The 21,466-nt window shown below is 45.7% G+C and overlaps 1 protein-coding gene across 1 annotated transcript in view; it reads right to left on the reverse strand.

The window, feature by feature from the left end:
* pitpnaa (phosphatidylinositol transfer protein, alpha a) overlaps positions 1-21,466 on the reverse strand; it is a 60,095-nt gene that overhangs the window by 23,435 nt on the left and 15,194 nt on the right. The window contains exon 2 of the mRNA XM_078421991.1: positions 15,663-15,693. Within this exon, the coding sequence (XP_078278117.1) occupies positions 15,663-15,693 (31 nt within the window). The remainder of the gene's footprint in view (positions 1-15,662; positions 15,694-21,466) is intronic.

Consider the following 21,466-nt stretch of genomic DNA (forward strand, 5'->3'; position numbering starts at 1 on the left):
GCTCACTGAAGGGAATGGAGGGATATGGATCACCTGCAGGCAGAAGAGATGAGTGTAACTCGGCATCATGTTGAACATAGACATGGTGGGCTACATTCCTGGGCATCACTGTGCTATGCGGAAGAAGGAACTGCAGATGTTGGTTTAAACTGACGATCGACACAAAATGCTGGAGTAACTCAGTGGGGCAGGCATCATCTCTGGAGAGAAGGAATGGGTGACGTTTCGGGAAGGGTCTCGGCCCTTCTTCTCAGCAACCATCAGTCTTGAATACTGCACACTGACCTCAACTATGAACTTCTATGGACTGTATTTGATTGCACTAAGGACTTTGATTTTTGCACTGGTACTATGGTTACTAATTTTTATTAAATTATGTTTCTGAGCCTGTAAAGCTGCTGCAAGTACAGATGTCATTGTTCCGCCGTTTTCTACACCCTTGATTTGCCACCCCAGACCGCTCAAAACTGGAGTGCAAGTTACTCCCAATCTTCAGGAACAGTGGCAACATATCCAAAACACTCTTACTCACCTTGCCTGTTACATATTAAAATGCTAGATGGGCAAACAATGTCCCCTTCATAAACACTTGCAGATTCTGCATAATGAATTATCATTTTTCAAGTTTCCTATTACCACATCTTTAAATCGCATCCAGCATTTTCTTGTCGAGAAAATAGCAACAGGTTAGCACTGGCCTCACAAAACAGTCCCATGGCAAGAACAATTAAGGAAATAGAACTTTTAAGAAACAGCTCGTTTTTGTTTGCTCTACAAGGAGAGGAGGAACATTCAACTAGTGTTGACAAGGGAGCTGTGAAAGGATTTGAAAGGAAGGGGCTTGGAGGGTAGTGAGGAGAGTGTGGGGCTGCGAGACTCAATGGACAGCTCCTCCACAGTACCTGTGCAGATTTAATGGGGTGAATGATGCTACTTTACAATCTGTCCTTTCATCCGATTTGAATGCCGACTGTAAAAGGATGAGGGCACAATGCTCGGAACAGTCAGTCAACCTAAAAATGACCCATTTATTTAGACTCCATTTTCTCTCCTTTAACCAGGCCCTTGTCCGTGACCCCATTAAATGCCAAACCTTTTGTCTGAATAAGAAACGAATCATTGTGATTGTGTGAAAAAGGCAGCCAAAACAAGGCGGCCTTGTTACCGGACCAGCAGTACGAGGGGCTGGACGAATGATCTGAGAGAGAGAGAGAGAGACAAGTTCAAATCCCTCAACAGCTGGGAATTTAAATTTACTTAAATAAATGCAGAATAAAAAGATATTCTTGCTATTGCTGAGACTGGAATGGCAGATTGTGGTTAAAATCCCATCTGCTTCTCTAATCTCCTTTGGGGAGAGAAATCTGGTATCCTTACCTGGGCTGGCCAGTGGACAAGTCCAGATCCATAGCATGTGGTTGACTGAGTGGCCCTGTGACGCAGCCTGCTCTGACATGATGCAAGGGCCCTCGTCACGGCTCATCCCTTACAGCTCTGTAACTGAGAACTCTCTGATTTACGGGCTGTTCCCAAGGACACAGAGACAGACATCGTGCTGCTGGAAGATCATCAACTCGGAGAAAGATGCTCTTTGGTCTGCCTGAAACCTGTTAGCCTCCCAGCAGAGCGAGATGTCCATCACTGAATGTTATCAACTGGCCCATTCTTGACAGTCCAATTTTCACAATGGGGTACCCTAGCTTATGCAAGGACTGTTCAGAAACCCGATTACAGAGGGGGGGAGTCTGCGGTGTTCCTGAGTCTGCAGTGCGTGCTCTCAAGCTTCTGTATCTTATGCGGGTGGAAGGAATGGCTGGGGTGGGACAATTCTTTGTTTATATTGGCTGCTTTTCCGAGACAGCATGAAGTGTAGATGGAGTAAATGGTGAAGAGTCATCAACTTCTACAGATGCACCATGGAAAGCATTTTATCAGGATGCATCAAAGCTTGGTTTGGGAACAGCTCCATCCAAGACTGCAGCCAATTTTGGACGCAGCCCAGGAACTGATGCACTACAGTGCTGAGAACTGTATTCTGCATTTTGTATCTTGTACACTGCATCTTCCGACTGTACCCGAGTTTGACTTGATTGTATTTATATACAGTATAATCTGATTTGATTGGATAACATGCAAAACAAAGCTTTTGACTGCACGTTCATACACGTAACAATAATAAACCTCAACCAAAACATCGGCAGCTTGCCAAGGAGAGATTTTCTTTCCGAAAAAAAATCTTAGTAAACCCCCTTCCCATACCGATCTTCCTGAACATTGCCTCCACCATTGCCAGAGTGATGCCACACACAAACTAGAGGAACAGCACCTCACATTGCGCTTGGGTAGTTTACAACCCAACCGTATGAACGTTACATTCTCCATTCAAGTAACACTTATACCCCCCCACCCCCCACTTTCTTTCCCATGGCCCCCCCCTCCCCATCCCAGTACAATCCCAATTCTCCAACCATCTCCCACCCTTTCCTCTCCTTCGTACCGTCATCTCCAATCCCAGAGTCTTCCATTTCCCTTGTTCATCTCATCTTTCCCCTCTTCCACATCCCTTCCTCCGGCTTAACATTTCACTCCTACTTCCCTGTCCGTATCTGACACCCTTTTGTCTCCAGCTTTTGTCACTTACTCCATCCGTTTGCAAATCACCCCCCACCCCCCCCCCCCCCCCCCCCATAGTGTATCCACCTATCACTTGCCAGGCTATATCCTGCCCCACTTCTCTTTTCTGGCTTTCACACCTTCTCCAAACAGTCAGAAGGGCCCGACCCAAAACGACGTGTGCCCATTCCCTCCACAGATACAGCCTGACCCACCGAGTTCCTCCAGCACTTAATATTTTGCTTTCATAAACCAGATTACTGTTACCATTTCTGTATTCCAGATCTATTTAGCTAAATTAAATGCAAGTTGCCCGCTGCCAATAGGGGGATTTAAACGCATGACTCTGGATTACTCATCTTGTAATATAATTATTCTACCCAACCCACAAAGCATTAATTAGGCACTACACCGCCCACGTAACAGCAACAAGGACAATTATATTTTAATTTTTTAATTTTGCAAATATGTAAACAAAATGTGTTTTAAAAAACAAAACACTAGTGGGTCTAATGTAGATGGGGCATCTTGGTCGGCATGGGCAAGTTGGGCAGAAGGGCCTGTTTCCATACTGTATGACTATAACTGGGAAGCACAGCTGTAGTTCCCAGGAGGTTGTACACAGACAGCACGAAGACCAGCTCAACACTTCATCGTTTGGTTTGCTTTGCAATTAAATTATACAATCAATTATGACTGTTGACAATGACTCTATTTCAAGCAGCAGGCACCAGGTTAATGTCATTAGATCCTAATGCATCACTTGCAGCAGGAACTGTGACTATGCTGATAAGAACTAACAGAAAACCTGGCGACTCTTGTGGGATATTTCTATACATTTTGTACTAATCGCGGCTTGTGTTTAAGTGTGCTAATACTCTACTGAACTATGCAAAAAATAATTTCACTGCCTCTCTGTAGGCGATAACGAAGGACGATTGAACCATGTCCTCTGGTCATAGGTCCGCAGTTCCAGGTCATCATGTCCACTGACACATGTAGACAAAGCTGTGGAAAGGTAGAGGGAGCTTTACTCTGTACCTCACCCATGGTGCCCCTGCCCTGGGACACGTGATGGGAACGTGCAGAGACTATATTCCATGCCTCCATGGAGTCTGGATTAATGCTTCCACAGGTACTGGCAGACTGCGGAGTGCTCCAATGCAGAGCACTGGCATCTTTTACCTCAGGGACTGGTCCCATGAGGGTGGTCAGGCTGCAGATTGCTGGAAGATTTAGATTTTTAGATTTTTTAGATTTAGAGATACAGCGCAGAAATAGGCCCTTCGGCCCACCGGGTCCGCACCGCCCAGTGATCCCCGCACATTAACACTATCCTACACCCACTAGGGACAATTTAAAAAAAAAATTCCAGCCAATTAACCTACAAACCTGTACGTCTTTGGAGAGTGGGAAGAAACTGAAGATATCGGAGAAAACCCACACAGGTCACGTGGAGAACGTACAAACTCCGTACAGTACAGCACCCGTAGTCAGGATCGAACCCGAGTGTCCGGCGCTGCATTCGCTGTAAGGCAGCAACTCTACCGCTGCGCCACCGTGCCGCCCGGAAGCAGCTTAGTGGTTTAAATAGGCAGACCTCAAACTGTGACGTGACAGGAGGGAGAAAGCACAGGCAGCAGGGATGCTTATAAATCACAGACCCTTCAGCCAGCAGTGCAGAGGGGCTACGCTCCTCCCACTCCTTGAGTTAACCTGTTTAACGACAATCAGTCTGCATCCTGACGGATCACAGTTGCCCAAGGATCAATGGAACAATGCACTCCAGATTAACCCTGCCCTGCGGGAATACTTCTGCAAGAATCATGGGCGTTTAATTGTCGTATATACCGTCAACGGAACAATGAAATTCATACTTGCAACGTTAACAATACACAAATATAATAATTAAAAAATCAATAGACAAAAGGTGCAGGAGGAGGCCATTCGGCCCTTCAAGCCAGCACCGCCATTCAATGTGATCATGGCTGATCATTCTCAATCAGTACCCCGTTCCTGCCTTCTCCCCATACCCCCTGATTCCGCTACCCTTAAGAGCTCTATCTAGCTCTCTCTTGAATGCATTCAGAGAATTGGCCTCCACTGCCTTCTGAGGCAGAGAATTCCACAGATTCACAACTCTCTGACTGAAAAAGTTTTTCCTCATCTCCGTTCTAAATGGCCTACCCCTTATTCTTAAACTGTGGCCCCTGGTTCTGGACTCCCCCAACATTGGGAACACGTTTCCTGCCTCTAACGTGTCCAACCCCTTAATAATCTTATATGTTTCGATAAGATCCCCTCAATGTATTAATAACCGTAATAATAATGCAAAAAAGGTCTGCTGTGCAACCAAAGACACAGTCCACGGTAGTTCATTGCTGAGGTTAGTGCTGTGTGGGGTTCAAGAGCTGATTGTTGCTGGGAAGAAGTTGTTCTTGAACCTGGTGGTCACTGTTTTCAGGCTCCTGTACCCTCTTCCCTACGGTAGGAGTGAAGGTACAGGAAAGCAGCACACTCTCTGCGTACATGGTTCAGGACAAGACAAAGCAGCAGCTTACACACATCCACATACAATCCACTTGTGCCTCTCCAAATACAGCAAGGATGAAAATTACACGCAATAGTGAGACAAGAGTACTTTAAAAACAATTTGCATTTATATAGCATCTTTAATGTGGCCTCAACCACCCAAGGCAGATTGCACCACACCAGTTAAGGAGATTAGGCCATCGATCAAAAACTCAGTCAAAGGGACAGGTTCAAAAGTGCTTAGAAATGATATAGCAGGTACTGGAGTTAAGAGTTCAAGAGCTCATGCACTGGCAATGATTTAGTTCAGGATGTTCGAGAGATCTCAGGGTTTATAGCCTTCCTGATGGTCAATGAACTGAGTTCAAGAATCTTTTCACTTCATGTCAAATCTCATGTCATTTTTGACTTCACAAAATGAAGCCCAGGCCACACAAAGACACTGTCCAAATAGATTATAGTTTGGAATCCAGAGTGAGGGGTTTCTGGACATTTTGCAGCACCATGGGAGTATAAACTAACCATTAGAGCAATGACTCTTGGCATTAAAATAAACTCTTTTAGCACCAAATGAGATTTGATACAGCATGGTATAGAGACTGAATTTGTCATGCCTCATTACATTAAGGGAATACCTTCACACAAATGAACAATCCCAAACCAGGGCAAAATCTGCTGCGGTCCAGGGAAAGAACAGCATAGCACTAACTGATCTTCCAAGTCAATTTCCAAGATCCTGCAATTCACTATTTACCCTTAAGTGATATTACACTATTTAAAATAGAGTCTGGGTCGGAAACATACAGCATGGAAACAGGGTCTGCCAACCAGGACGTGTATCCAAGCTAGACCCATTTGCTTGCATCTGGCCCATTTCCCTCAGAACCTTTCCTACCCACATACCTGTCTCAATGTCACCATTGTAACAGCCTCGAGTTTGTTCCATGTACGCACGTACACACTACGTGAGGAAATGGCTCCCAAAGTGTCTTAAATCATTTCCTCCTCTCCTTAAAAGCCTGCAAAATTGGTCTTCTGGCTAATGTCTTATAGTTGTACTTTATGGACTAAAATTTTTTCATGTTAAACTTTTCAAGTTTTGGCAGTGGTCTGAAATATTCATGAACGTCTAGTTCAGTGAGGTTGCCGCACCCAGTGCAGAATGACTCAACAGTTGGCACAGCGAGAGGAAATTACGGACACTCTGAATAAATAATGGTGATGGAACTATCTAACCCCGAACCCAACCCTCCAGCTACCACTCAAAGGTCCAGTCCTGCACTCGCACCCACGGCTTGACTGCACTGGAAGCTTGGGACGGATTATACGGTGGACTGTAGACAACTTGTAACCACGGGCGTGACTCAGAGAGAGGGAAGGATAATCAAAGCTCTAATCATAAATTCCTTTCAAAGCACGCTTTGTGTTAATGCCTTAATTCTATTAAACAGTTTAGCGACAGCAACATGTCACTTGGATTATACACAAAGATAAACATCGAGGGTGAGTGGACCAAGTTTGAAGCAAGAGAAATAATACGCCTCTGGATGAGAAACAAAGCTCCATGTCAAGACGCACATTTGCTCTCCCCAATGACCCACCACATCAACATTCTTGTACTAATCACAGTGGTGATGGGGATTGCAGAGCAATGGAGCAGCAGCTAGACAATGGGTGCCTTACCACCCAACTGTGTGAACATTGAATTGTCCAATTTTAGGTAACCTCAGACACCCCCTCCCTCCGCTTCCTCCCCTTGGCTCGAAGGGCCGAATGGCCTCCTCCTGCACCTATTGTCTATTGTCTTCCCTCCCTCAGCTCCTGTGCCTCACTTGGACGAGCACCTATTCCTATCCTCCACTCTCCTCCGACATTACTTCTGGCTTCACAATTTGCAACTCTTCAACCCTTCCATCTCACACCTACTGCTTTAATCTCTGGCCTTAGTTCCAACCATGGGCCTAGCAATAAACCCCCCTTGCCCATGTCCACCTATTACGTGCCACGCGTTGTCCTGCCTCTCCCTTCTCTCAGCTTACTTCCCCCTCCTTCCAACGTCTACAATCAGTCGGAAGAAGGGCGCTAATCAAAAACAGCACCTATCCATGTTCTAGGTAGGAACTGCAGATGCTGGTTTAAACCGAAGATAGACACAAAATGCTGGAGTAACTCAACGGGGTCAGGCAGCATCTCTGGATAGAAGGAATGGGTGGCATTTTGGGTCGAGACCCGAAATGTCACCCATTCCTTCAATCCAGAGACGCTGCCTGTCCCACTGAATTACTCCACCACTTCATGTCCTTTTGTGTAAATCAGCCTCTGCAGTTCCTTTCCACGGGTACTGCCTGACCTCCAGTGACTTCCCAGCATTTTCCCTTTTTATTTTTTGGATTTGCAGTGTCTATTTCTTCAGTGAGAACTCCAAGTCAAGAAGCCAAATAATCAGAAGTGATATACATTGAACACAGTAAAGAACAGGAGCAGGCCCTTCAGCCCACAATATCCACGCTGAACGTAGTGCCAAGATAACCTAATCTCTGCCAGCGTGTGGTTCGTGTCCGTGGCAAGTCTATTCCCTGCATTTGTATGTTCTGATCCAAAAACAAATGCTACTTTCATATCTGCCTCCACTTCCATCCCCGTCAACAAATTCCAGGCACCCACCATCCTCTGTAAAAAAAAAAACTTGCCCCGTACATCTCCTTTAAACTTTGCCCCTGATAAAGCTCTGTCTTCTAGCTCATGACATTTCCACCCTGGGATGAGGAAACACCTTACAACACATGGAAGTGGAAACCGAGAAGCATCTTCTCAAACAATTGTGGATACTGGGGGTTTAGTTTAGTTTCGAGATGCATGGAAACAGGCCCTTTGGCCCACTGAGTCCACACTGACAATCGATCATCCATTGACAGTAGTCCTATAACATTCCACTTTCTCATCCACTCCCTACACTTGAAGGGCATATTGCAGAGGCCAATTAACCTACAAATGCGCATGTCTTTGGGTTGTGGGAGGAAATCAGAGCACCAGGGGGAAACCTATGGGGTCACAGAGAGAACATGCAAACTCCACACAGACAGCACTCAAGGTCAGGGTCAAACCCAGGTCTCTGGCACTGAGAGGCAGCGGCTCTATTAGCTGTGTCGGAAAATAACTGCAGATGCTGGTACAAATCGAAGGTATCACAAAATGCTGGAGTCACTCAGCAGGTCAGGCAGCATCTAGGAGAGGGGGAATGGGTGACGTTTCGGGTCAAGACCCTTCTTCAGTCTGAAGATGGGTCTCGACCCGAAACATCATTCATTCCCTCTCTCCTAGATGCTGCCTGACCTGCTGAGTTACTCCAGCATTTTGTGATACCTTCGGGCTCTAGTAGCTGTGTGATTGTACCGATTTAGTAAATTTAGATGCAAGCTCTGTTGGAGTTTTCAAAACCAAGATGGGTCTTGTTGGCATTCGGGGGCATACTGATGGATGAGTAAAGGAGACAGACAAGACTCAATTGAAGGTTGGAACGGCTGCAAGTGCCCAGCTCCATATAAGGAGCAGAGGACGAATAGCAGCTGCAGGTATGAGGACGAAGCAGAGAGTGAGGGAGCGAGTGTTGTCCTCAAACGAAATCCAATCACTCTGTGCTGCTAAAAAAAAAGACAAAGTTGCATTGGCAGTTATCACTCAGCGAGGGGTTGTGTGTGCAGGACTGAAGGAGAAATCAGACAGAAATACTTCTATTTTTAACCTGGTTAAACATTGCCGACTTGCGCCATTAGCAAACAGTGGGTGCCAGAACAATCAGCCCTGAGGACAGAGGAAGTGAGGTACCAGAAAATACAATAAAACTACCTCAAATGCAGTGTAGAAACAGGGAGACCTGGAGCTCATGCCCATTAACCTAAGTAGGAGGCAGGACAAGTGGCAAAGAATGCCATAAAGACCACTGATTTGTGCAGTGAATTCAAAACCCTCGGCTTAAACTAAACAACTCTTTAAACAGTCCCCAGCTAAATTATTCCCATGTGTGGGAAGGATGTCAAGGTCTTGGAGAGGGCACACAGGAGATTTATTGGAATTCAGGTCGAAAGGTTTCCATTCTTCAAGGCTGAAGAGGCTGGGTCTGTTCCCAGAGCAGAGCAGATTAAAAGATTTAATAGCAGTGTTTAAAATTATGAAGATTTGAGAGGGTAACTTGGAACCTGGTCCCACTGGGACAAGGGTCGATGACCCGAGGGCAGGTGTAAACCAACTGGCAAAAGAACCCGAGGGGAAGTAGCATCGCATTAAGGCGAGGGACAAAGTTTAAACAAGATGTGCAGGGCACGTTTATTTTATTTGCACTGAGAGCGGTGGATGCCTGGAACATGCTGCCAAGGGTGGTGTTAGAGGCAGATATGATTGTGGCATTTAAGCGGTTTTTAGACAGGCATATGGATATGCAGGGAATTGAGGAATATGGATCACGTGCAGGCAGCTGGGCATCTGTTCCTGTGCTGTACTGTTCTGTGTTCTATCACCACTAAGTGTTACTCTGGCTGGGGCAACGGGGCTTCTCACCCGTGGCAACTTTACATTAAACCTGCCCAAGGGAGTGAAGCAATTCTCGGGAACCCACCACACTATCCTGGAGTCCCCACTTGTCGCACTGAAAAACATGAAGGACGGGTTCACTGCCACTTACAGTGCATTCAGAAAGTATTCAGACCCCTTCATTTTTTCCACATTTTGCTACGTTACAGCCTTATTTTAAAATGGATTAAATTCTTTTCTTTTTTTTAAATCATCAATCTACACAATATACCCCATAATAAAAAAGCGAAAACAAATGTTTAGAAATTTTTGGCAAAGTAATTAAAAAGAAATAACTGAAATATCACATTTACATAAGTAATCAGACCCTTTACTCAGTACTTTGTTGAGGCATCTTTGGCAGCGATTACAGCCTCAAGTCTTCTTGGGTATGACGCTACAAGCTTGGCACAGCTGTATTTGGGTAATTTCTCTCATTCTTCTCTGCAGATCCTCTCAAGCTCTGTCAGGTTGGATGGGGAGCGTCGACAGCTATTTTGAGGTCCCTCCAGAGATGTTCAATCGGGTTCAAGTCCGGGCTCTGGTTGGGCCACTCAAGGACATTCACAGACTTGTCACGAAGCCACCCCTGCGTTGTTTTGCCTGTGCGCTTAGGGTTGTTGTCCTGTTGGAAAGTGAACCTCCTCCGCCCCAGTCTGAGGTCCAGAAAGCTCTGGGGCAGGTTTTCATCAAGGATCTCTCTGTACTTTGCTCTATTCATCTCTGGAGGACACAGAGAGGTGATGTTTCGGGTCGAGACCCTTCTTCAGACTGTCCTGCTCCTCTTTGAAACAGTAGACAATGGAGTCTTTTGCATCCAGGCCACCCAGACCAGGCTTCAGTTTAATGTCACTGTCAAAAGGCAACATCTCTGGTAGTGCAGCATTGTCAGCACATTCTTAGGTTATGGGTTCAACTGGGGCATCTGACCAGAGACAGCCCACTTGTGCTTTGATTTACAATATTATGACAAGCACTGTTGAAAAGAAGAGCAATTAGCATTCCACCCTAACGCCTTAAGCACTTATGATGATGACTTAACCTCCCTGCCTCAAAAGTGAAGTCTGAGCTATTCAGCATTGCGTAACCCATCAGGAAGTCATGTGACAACTCGATAAAACATTTGGTTCGGCCGCATTTGGAGTATTGTGTACAGTTCCGGTTGCCACATTACATAAACGATGGTGAGGCTTTTGAAGGGGTGCAGTCGAGGTTCACGTTTATAAGTTCTAACAGCAGAATTGGGCCATTCGGCCCATCAAATCTACTCCACCATTCGATTACGGCTGATCTATCTTTCCCTCTCAACCCCAATCTCCTGCCTTTGCCCCATAACCCCAGACACCCTACTAATCAAATCAGAGTGCTGCATGGATTAGGGGGGGGGGGGGGGTTAGATATAAAGAGAGGCTGCACAAACTTGGATTATTTTCTTGGAACGCCAGATGTTAAGGGGAGACCTGATAGAAGGATATAAAATGATGAGAGCCATGGCTGGGGAAGACAGTCAGAAACTCCCCCCCCCCCTCCAAAGACGAGAAGGAATAACTTGGCGGCACGGTGGCGCAGCGGTAGAGTTGATGCCTTACAGCGAATGCAGTGCCGGAGACTCAGGTTCGATCCTGACCACGGGCGCCGTCTGTACGGAGTTTGTACGTTCTCCCCGTGACCTGCGTGGGTTTTCTCCGAGATCTTCAGTTTCCTCGCACACTCCAAACACGTACAGGTATGTAGGTTAATTGGCTGGGCAAATGTAAAAATTGTCCCTAGTGGGTGTAGGATAGTGTTAGTGTGCGGGGATCGCTGGGCGGCTTGGTCCCGGTGGGCCAAAGGGCCTGTTTCTGCGCTGTATCTCTAAAATCTAAAAATAAATAAAAAACTTTAAGTTGAGAGGGGCAAAGTTTAAAGGAGATGTAGGGGCAAGGTTTCATTTTTAATACACAGAGGTTGGCGGGTGCCTGGAACAAACTGCCAGGAATGGTGATTGAGGTAGATAGGACAGTGGTGTTTAAGAGGCTCGTGGATATGTAGGGAATGGAGGGGTGTGGATCACTTACAGGTAGAGATGAGTTTAATTTGGCATAGACACTGTGGACCAAAGGGCATATTCCTGCACTACACTGTTCTATGACAGCTGTGGGATAAAGAACAAGGCAGCAAAGCAAAAGAAAACTTTGCCTTCCCACCTTCCTCCCCACCCTCTTTTCGAGAGCGTGGGATTTAGCGATTATAATACAAAGCGTCAAATCAAACAAATCAGCTTTGTGCTGGTGGTCAGTCAGTACAACCGGTTGAACAACAAGGGTGGCGATTCAAATTCTAATACGCTGACATGCCTGGGAACGAATTAGCAGGCAGTAATCTAATCAAATAAGCCAAGATCAGAGCACCACTGCTAATTCTCTTTCAGGTATTTAGGCTTTGCAATACTCCTGTTCCATTATGTACAGTCATGGTTGAAATCCAGACCCACCATTCAGTCAATATGACACACAAAGTGACTCAGCAGGTCAGGCAGGATCTCTGGAGAACATGGATAGGCGACATCTCAGGTCGGAACCCTTCTTCAGTCCAAAGATTAGTTTCTCAGCCTGAAGAAGGTTCGCGATCCAAAACGTCACCTATCCATGTCCTTTACAGATGCTGCCTGAACCGCTAAATCGCTCCTGCACCTTGTGTCCTTTTGTGGATTAACCATCATCTGCAGTTCCTCATTTCTACATTCAGTCAAAACTGTCTGGTAATTATTTATATCTTGATATCGCTATAAAGAATTCCTTCACATGTCTAGCTGGGGCTGGCCAGAATGTTGAGGCGATGCACACCCCACAAACAGCCTGCTCCCTTACTGAACCGTGTCAATGAGCTGGTTCTTCACATCCTCCCAGAGCCAGGTTTACTGCAGTCTGAAGAAGGGTCCTGACCCAAAACGTTGCCTGCCCATTCCCTCCACAGACGCTGCCTGACCCGCCGATGTCCTGCAGCGCTTTGTTTTGCTTCGGGTCGTGGGACAAGCCTGGGAGGTAGGCCGCAACAGCCGCTGTGGACTGCGGAGAGAAGCCCACCTTACACTGTGGCTGGACCTCACTTGCTCAAGGCTGCTTGCTTGGCCGACATCGTGTCAAAACCAAAAGCAGAAAAACTGCTTGCAGGGACTATCAAAAATAAAATAGTGTTGCAATCAATCATATTACAAAAAGAGGGTGATTAAGAACATTAAACCCTGTAAAATAACGTAAATACTGCACAAATGAAATAATGAACATATTGAATGATAATCTAGTATTGGCGTACTGTGATCATTGAAAGCTTTATGTGCCCTCCAGTGCAATACACAAGTACAATCAGGTCATACACAAGTACAACAGATAGTGAGAAAAAAATACCAGAGTGCAGAATATCATGTTACATCATTATAGTGTTACTGTGGGAGAGAGTGCAAGCCTGCAATGAGATTGGGATTACACGCTACCTGTATCTGTGTGGGTTCACACCCGGGGAGAATAGGAAACAGAAATAAAATAATGGCATAAAGAGGCATAGCTTTCAAACCTTTTGCTCCAAGAAATGAATCTCCTTTTAAATAAATTCAGGCTACGGGCTCCACTGCTTTGTGTCGAGGGCCAGGCCTGGGAGAGAGGTCACTACACTCTGGACTGCACACAAAAGCCCACCTTACTCTGTGACAGGACTTTCAGCAGCATTAAATTCTGTACCGACTGTAACAGCAGCTTTAAACCCAAGAGCCAGGAGAAACCTCCTCCTGCACCTCCTCAATCGAGCCCCATTAGAAATTTGTACATTTCACCTAATCCTCTCAGATTCCTCTAAAGTCTCATGAATACAGGCAGAGTCAACCTATGGAGGGAAAGGACAGATGAAGTTGAGTGGTGAACCTTTTTCAGTCTAATTCCCTCTGAAGAACGGTCCCGACTTGAAACGTTGCTTTTGCATTCCCTCGACAGATGCTGTCTGACCCAGAGTCCCTCCAACACTTTATTTCACTCAAGACTCCAGCATCTGCAGTTACTTGTGGCTCCATTTACCTCCTTAACAGTTTACTGATCCTGTATATTTGCTTACAGTGACTGTCTACAAGAACACTCAAGAGGCAATTTCAGACCAAGCTAGAGTCCCACACTAACCACACATCCAGCTGATTGTGGCAAGGCTTGCATGCTATAACAGGCAATGAAGTCAGGTAGAGTCGCTGACAACAATGCATCCCTCACCGACGAGCTCAATACATTCTCTGCTCATTTTGAACAGGTTAAAGTCACCCGCTACGACAGCCTTGGCTGCATGTGTACCCACGACCACAATTGCAGGCAGTCTTAGATGCAAATATCAACTAAAACTATTTTTTTTTCACAGAATGATGGGTGCCTGGAGTGTGTTGCCAGGGGTAGTGGTGGAGGCAGTTCAGTTTATTGTCACGTGTACCGAGGTATTGCGTGCTAACCAGTCAACGGAAATAGAAACATAGAAAATAGGTGCAGGAGGAGGCCATTCAGCCCTTCGAAAGACAATACATGATTACAATCGAGCCATTCAGTGTACAGATGCATGATAAGGGAATAACGTTTAGTGCACGATAAAGCCGGTAAAGTCCGATCAAAGATAGTCTGAGGGTCGCCAATGACGTAGATAGTAGCCCAGGATGGCTCTCCTAGATATGATAGTGGCATTTAAGAGGCTTTTACATAGGCACATGGATATGCACGGAACAGAGGGATGTGGATCTTGTGCAGGCAAAGGAGATTGGCTTAACCTGCCCCGTGTTTGGGACGGGCATTGTGGGTCGATGGGCCTGTTCCTGGGCTGTTCTGGTCTATGTTCTCAAGTGAGAAGTAATTAATTTTTTGGCCAATTAATTCATCATCACCTCGGGAAATCCCTAGTCTATAATTAAAGGTGCAGCAACTGAAGAACCTTTTCTCGGTTGTTCAGGTCAGAGCGGGTATGTGGATGCCAGGCGTGATAAACCTGAGAATTTTTTTTCCGCAGAGCTAACTAAAAATAGTGGACAGGACACAGTAGAGTGGAGCACAGGAACAGGCCTTCCAGCCCACAATGTCTGTGCCAAACATGGTGCAAATTTAAACTCATCTTCTTTTAGGAAGAAGCTAGTTTCTCTGCACATCATAGCTGCTGCTGACAGGAACCCTATCAATGCAGTGCATTACCAAGTGCTAGTGAAATACATCTTCACCAAACTTTGTGTTGACAAAAATTGTGGGAAGTTACAGTCCGAGAATCAGCAACACGAGGAAGACTCCTAGGGAAATTAAATTCCTGGATCATAACATATCCTCCAGAGCACTGATACATTGTAAAACATCTTAAGGTACCTTGTACGACTGTGAAGGAAATTGATTAACCATTGCCACATAAATTTCAAACATCATTGTGGTTAAGGTGGACGGCAATTGAAGCTGGGTTTTTAAGTGAGTGGTGAGCTTCAAGAGCGCATTACTTGACAGGGTCATCTGGATCTTTCAGAAGGAAATTGGATCAACACTCACAGAAGTTCTGGGCTTGTTGGACTGGCTGTAGTGTTCTGGCAAACTGCCAGCATAAGGTGGGGTGGATCACAGCATTTGGCACTGTTCCCTTTTGATGGTTTAGTTTCAAAGATGTAGCTCTCAAAGCATCTTTTTTTTTTTAAAGGAAGGAGTGGCAGATAGATGTAGAGGGAGCATTAAGCCTTGATTGGAGGCAGGACAGTGAACGTGGAATTGAGAAGGGCCAGGCAATTGAGAGATCCGAATGAGGGCAAACATTTCAAACAGAGTTTTTGCCAGACTGGGGGCCACTGAGTCAGGTGAGTGGAGGGTCAGTGGGAGACCGGGCGTAAAGAACGACACTCTCAGATAGCATTTAACACCAACAGCATTTTATGGAAATAAATTCTGCTGAGAAACAAACCTGGACAGAAACAGATCACTCACCTCATCCACTGAGATTGGAAGGACTATCCGACTATAAAAAAGAGGAAAAGTAAATAAATATCCGGAGTTCAAACACGTCATACATTTGTCACAAATTTTTGTAAAATTTTTGGAAAAGTTCATTAAATCCGATTCTATTTGAAGACAGAGGTTAACATCTCAAAGCGATGACCTTTCATTAGAAAGGGTGAAGTGAGGAAGCAGACATTCAGGATGCGGAGAGAGGATGGGGCAGAGGGAATGTCCGAGACAGGATGGAGTCCCAGAGAAAATGGCTGCCGCCAGTGGAGGTGTTGATACCAGCAGCTAAAGTGTCTGGAGGCGGTCGGTGTACACAGGAGAATGAGGGCAGAGGAAGAGAAGAGAAAAAGTGCCCAAATTGAGAGAGACAAAACAGCAGTTGGTGGAAATCCAAAAGAAAGAAAATCCAACAGTTTAGGCAGAGCCAGCAAAACACAGTAATGGGCTGACGGCTTTAAAACAGAATTAGAAAGGCCATTGTCTCAAACTGCTGAATTTACCATCTCAGACTCTGTAGTTTGACTAAATGAAGGGTGAGATGCTGTTACATTGCTTATGTTGGGCTGCAGTGGAAAGCAGTCACCCCATGTGTTCCTTCAATAAAGATGGAGCTTTCAGAGCAGCTAGATTCAGTACACTGACAAATACTCTTCTGAACTTAGACAGGTGTACAGTAAAGAGTATGGAGACTGGTTGCATCACGGCCTTGCTTGGTAACTTGAATGCCCAGGAACGAGGATCTGACTTGGACAACACACATTGCCGTACTGGTGAGTAAGGAAAGGCAGCGCCTTTACCACCTCAGACAGTTGAGGAAATTTAGAGTCTCTCTGAGGATCCTTCAGTGCTTCTACTCTGGGGCTGTTGAAAGCATCTTGTCCGGGAACATCACAATCTGGTTTGGGAACAGCTCTGCCCAGGACAGGAAGGCCCTGCAGAGAGTAGTGCGTTCGGCTGAACGCACTATGGGAACTACACTCGCCCCCCTGCAGGATCTATACATCAGGTGTTGCAGATCCAGAGCCAGCAACATTATGGGGGACCACTACCACCCCAGCAACAGACTGTTCCAGCTGCTACGGTCAGGCAAACGCCTCCGCTGTCACGCTGTGAAAACAGAGAGGATGAGACGGAGTTTCTTCCCACAGTCCATCAGGATTGTTAACTCTCATAACACCAGGGACCTATTTAATTTATTGTATTAATTTATTTTTTGTGTTAAAATTTTTTTTTTCTCTATTATGTTTTGTAGTTTAGCACAATCCACAGGCGTTGCCACTTTCATTTCACTGCACATCTTGTATATGTATGTGACAAATAAACTTGACTTGACTTGAAGAAAATTAGAATGGTGTACGGTGTCTATCCACAGGCACTAACCTCCCCAAAATTCAAGGGATCTATAGAGGGCGCTGCCTGCAAAAGGCAGACAGTACCGAAGACCCACATCGCCCTGGCCACCCTCTCATTTTGCTACCACCTTCGGGAAGGCAGCTCAGAAACCAGAAAACCACTACCACCAGGTCCAAGAACAGCTTCTCCCTAAAAACCATTAGGCTCTTGAACACTACACAACAATAACCTCATTGTGAGGTATGAGCTATGAGCTGTAGACTGTCTATGTTTGCACCAAGGACTTCAGATTTTTTGCGCTGGTATTGGGGTTATTAATTTACTGCGTTTGTTTATTATATATAATATGAGTGTACCATGTTTACAGATCCATTAGGCTGATGCAAGTAAGAATGTCAATCTTCCATTGTCAGCACATGTGACAATTAAACATTTGAGAGGGTTTTTTTTTGTTGCTTTATTGCATGTTTTACTTCCTTGGTTACAAATTGAGGTTTCGATAAATATACAGAGTATAGTTAACCTCTGCTTCGAGTGGGTCAGGTGACACTCAGTAAAGTGTGGCCAAAGGCTAACCTACTATTGGAGAACTCTCCGGGCCGACATTCAATACCTCTGCAGCTCGCGAGGAAATGTCACCTTCCCCTGTGAGGCAAAGCTCCTTGGAGAAGATATCAATTCCCTCAACGCAGAACAGCACAACTCTGACAACCAGAAAGGAGATGAAAGAGCACAGTTACGTTCAGAACAAGAGTCCTGCAATTGCTGATGCAAGGAAAAATTGTAAGTGTGTATTCAGTTTGAATGAAAGGTTTAAGCAGCATAGAATAAGGTCAACAGTCCTAAGGAATAGGAGTAGAATTAGGCCATTCGGCCCATCAAGTCTACTCCGCAATTCATTATGGCTGATCTATCTGTCCCTCCGAATCCCATTCTCCTGCCTTCTCCCCATAACCTCTGACACCTTACTAGTCAAGAATCTATCTATTTCTGCCTTAAAAATATCCACTCACTTGGCCTCCACAGCCTTCTGTGGCAGAATTCCACAGATTCACCAGCCTCTGAATAAAGAAATTTCTCCTCATCTCCTTCCTAAAAGAACGTCCTTTAATTCTGAGGCTATGACATCTAGTCCTAGACTCTCCCACTAATGGAAACATCCTCTCCACATCCACTCAATCTAAGCCTTTCACTATTCTGCATGTTTCAATGAAGTCCCCCCTCATTCTTCTAAACTCCAGCGAGTACAGGCCCAGTGCCGACAAACACTCATCATATGTTAACCTACACATTCCTGGGATCATTCTTGTGAACCTTCTCTGGACCCTCTCCAGAGCCAGCACAGCCTTCCTCAGAAATGGTGCCCAAAATTGCCCACAATATTCCAAATGCGGCTATACCAGTGCCTTAGAGCCTCAACATTACATACTGAATATAGAACAGGACGGTACAGGAACGGCGCCTTCTGCCCACAATGTTTGTGCCGAACACGATGCTAAGTTATAGAAACAAGGAAGTGCAGATGCTGGTTTGTACCAAAGATAGACACACAGTGGGTCAGCAGGGCCCCAACACAAAACATCACCTGACCTTTTCCTCCAGAGATGCTGCCTGACCCACTGAGTTACTCCAGCACTTTATGTCCATCAATGACATTAAGTTAAACTGATCTCATCTGCCTGTATATGAGCCATAACCCTATACTCCCTGCACTTCCTTAAGCCTCTTACAATGCCTCCACCACCAACCCTGGCAATGCGTTCCAGGCCCCCCACTGTGTAAAAAAACTCACGCTGCACATCTACATTAAACTTCCCCCTCTCACCTCACACCTATGCCATTTCCACTGCAGGGAGAAAGGAAGGCAGAATCCTGCCTTTGCCCCCGCTTTGGCAATGTCATGTAGAAACACTATGCTTACTTCAGGTTAATAGCCTTTCAAAACAGTTCTGATTCAAGGTCACATATGTAAAATGCTCTGTTCCTCTCACAACAGGTCATAAGTGGTAGGAGCAGAATTAGGCCATTCGGCCCATCGTCTGCTCCGCCATTCAATCACGGCTGGTCTATCTCTCCCTCCTAACCCCATTGTCCTGCCTTCTCCCCACAACCCGACACCCGTACTATTCAAGAATCTATCGCTACTTAAAAAATATCCACTGACTTGACCTCCACAGCCTTCTGTGGCAAAGAATTCCACAGATTCACCACCCTCTGACTAAAGAAATTCCTTCTCATCTTTTTCCCAAAGGAAAGCCCTTTAATTCTGAGGCTATGACTTCTAGTCCTAGACTCTCCCACTAGTGGAAACAGCCTCTCCACATCCACTCTATCCAAGCCTTTCACTATTTGTGCCTTTGGCAGGTTGGCAAGTCAGGTGCTGCCCAACCTGCCAACTCGAACATCTGCTTTCATTTCAGTTTCAGCATTTGTGGCATTTCATTTGTGCTGCAGGAGATACTGCATTCTAAAAACCAGCGGCTGGTAGAGATGCTTCCTCACAGCGCCAGAGACCCAGGTTCGATTCTGACCTCAGGTACTGCCTGCGAGTTTGCACGTTCTCCCTGTAACCGTGTTCACACTTCTTCCCACATCCTAAAGACATGCAGGTTTATCTGTTAACTGGCCCCTAGTGTGCAGAGAGTGGATGTAAAATTTGGATAACATAGATCTGGTGTTAACCTGTGAGATATGGTCAGCATGGACTCAGTGGGCCGAAGTGCCTGATTCCATGCTGTATCTCTAAAGCTCCCACTACTCATTCCTCACAGCTGCTAGCCACTGCCCTGTTTCCTGCCCCGGCCACTTCCTATTGCAGATCTGGGAAGTTAGCATGACATCCTCAGCTGCATTGGCTCAGGCACAGATGTACCCCACCCCCAGTAAAACATTTGGGAGGAATTCACGCCAATGCTCCTCGGCTGCCGAGAAGAAAAACAGGATATTGCTGCTGATTTCAGCAAGTTTAGGCAGTTTACACTTGGCCAGCAGCCAACTGAACTAAACGCACGCAGGAAAATCAAGTGCACTACTGAGAGGTTGCACATTATAGAAAGAAAAATAGCCACAGATCAGCAAAACTTAAAAAGATAAAACCTCAGTTTTTAAAGCATTGCACCTCCATGGAAATATAAAATCTCAGGGACTTGGACATCAGTAGGAAACCACACAAGAGACGCTATACACACATACACAATCACACTGAGAGACACCAATACCATTGAAATGCAAAGCTTAAAAGCACATACTACCAGACTCAGGAACACCTTCTTCCTGCGTTATCAGGTACTGGACAGTTTGCCCTGATCTTCCAACCCACCTCATTGTGGACAAGAGACATTTTCTCTGTAATGCTATAACACAGTAAATTATATTCTGCACTCTGGTATTTTTATTTTTACACTGCCTGTTATGACTCGATTCTTCTCATGTTTCGTATGATCATAGTATGATTTAATTGGATAGCAAGCTAATAAATGCTTTGCTTTTTACCATGGTGTACGTGACAATAATAAACCAACAGCAATATCAACTGATACCAAGACGAGCACCAGTGTTTATACACCAGAGGCAGAGCCGAGCGAGGATCACTGCTGGATTTTTCATTGCTGTATTTATTGCTGTATCGATCATTCCCTCACATGAAAAAGGAATTTCATTGCAACCTGGTGTACATAACAACACACTGCTCAGTGGGAGAGGATGGTGGAGGAAAATGGAAGCACAGTCACCGACACAGCCTTCCAGTCAGGCTGCAACATCACTGGGCCCACCACTGATCACGCCTTCGGAAAGTTGCCATGGTCCCTCGGAGGTGGTGTGACAGATCGACTCAGAGCTCCAGAGAAGTGCGAGCTCAGAAATGACATTAAAGTGGAGACACTGGTGGCTTGTTCCGCAGCAACGGATGATGACGACGGGCGATGGGTGCAAGGTTAACCCTGATTTACAGAGGAGACAGTGAAGCTGCGCCCACTGGAGGATGGGTCCAAAATCAGAGGCACAAAGATCAGGTCAAAAAAGGGTATTTATTCACAAAATGCTGGAGTAACTCAGCAGGTCAGGCAGCATCTCAGGAGAGAAGGAATGGGCGACGTTTCGGGTCGAGACCCTTCTTCAGACTGGGGATGTGAGCAAAACCTCTCGTCAAAAAGGGGATGTGAGCAAAACCTCTTGTGCACAATGAGTGTGTATGACCGCACTGTCTGCAGGGCTAGAGGAACTGGTCAGGGAGACGTGGACATGCAGTTAAAATATGATCATTATAAGAGAAAGCGTGTGAGAGAAGCCTGTTGGATGATTACACTGCTAATGGTGGGAATTCTGCTGTGGGGAGAAGCTAGAATGTTCGACGATGAGATCTGTCTGCTAACTCCATCCAAAGTGCCTGAGTAACTCAGTGGGTCAGGCAGCATCTGCGGAGGACATGG

This window comes from Rhinoraja longicauda, chromosome 26, assembly GCF_053455715.1.
Source record: "Rhinoraja longicauda isolate Sanriku21f chromosome 26, sRhiLon1.1, whole genome shotgun sequence".
NCBI lineage: Eukaryota > Metazoa > Chordata > Chondrichthyes > Rajiformes > Arhynchobatidae > Rhinoraja > Rhinoraja longicauda.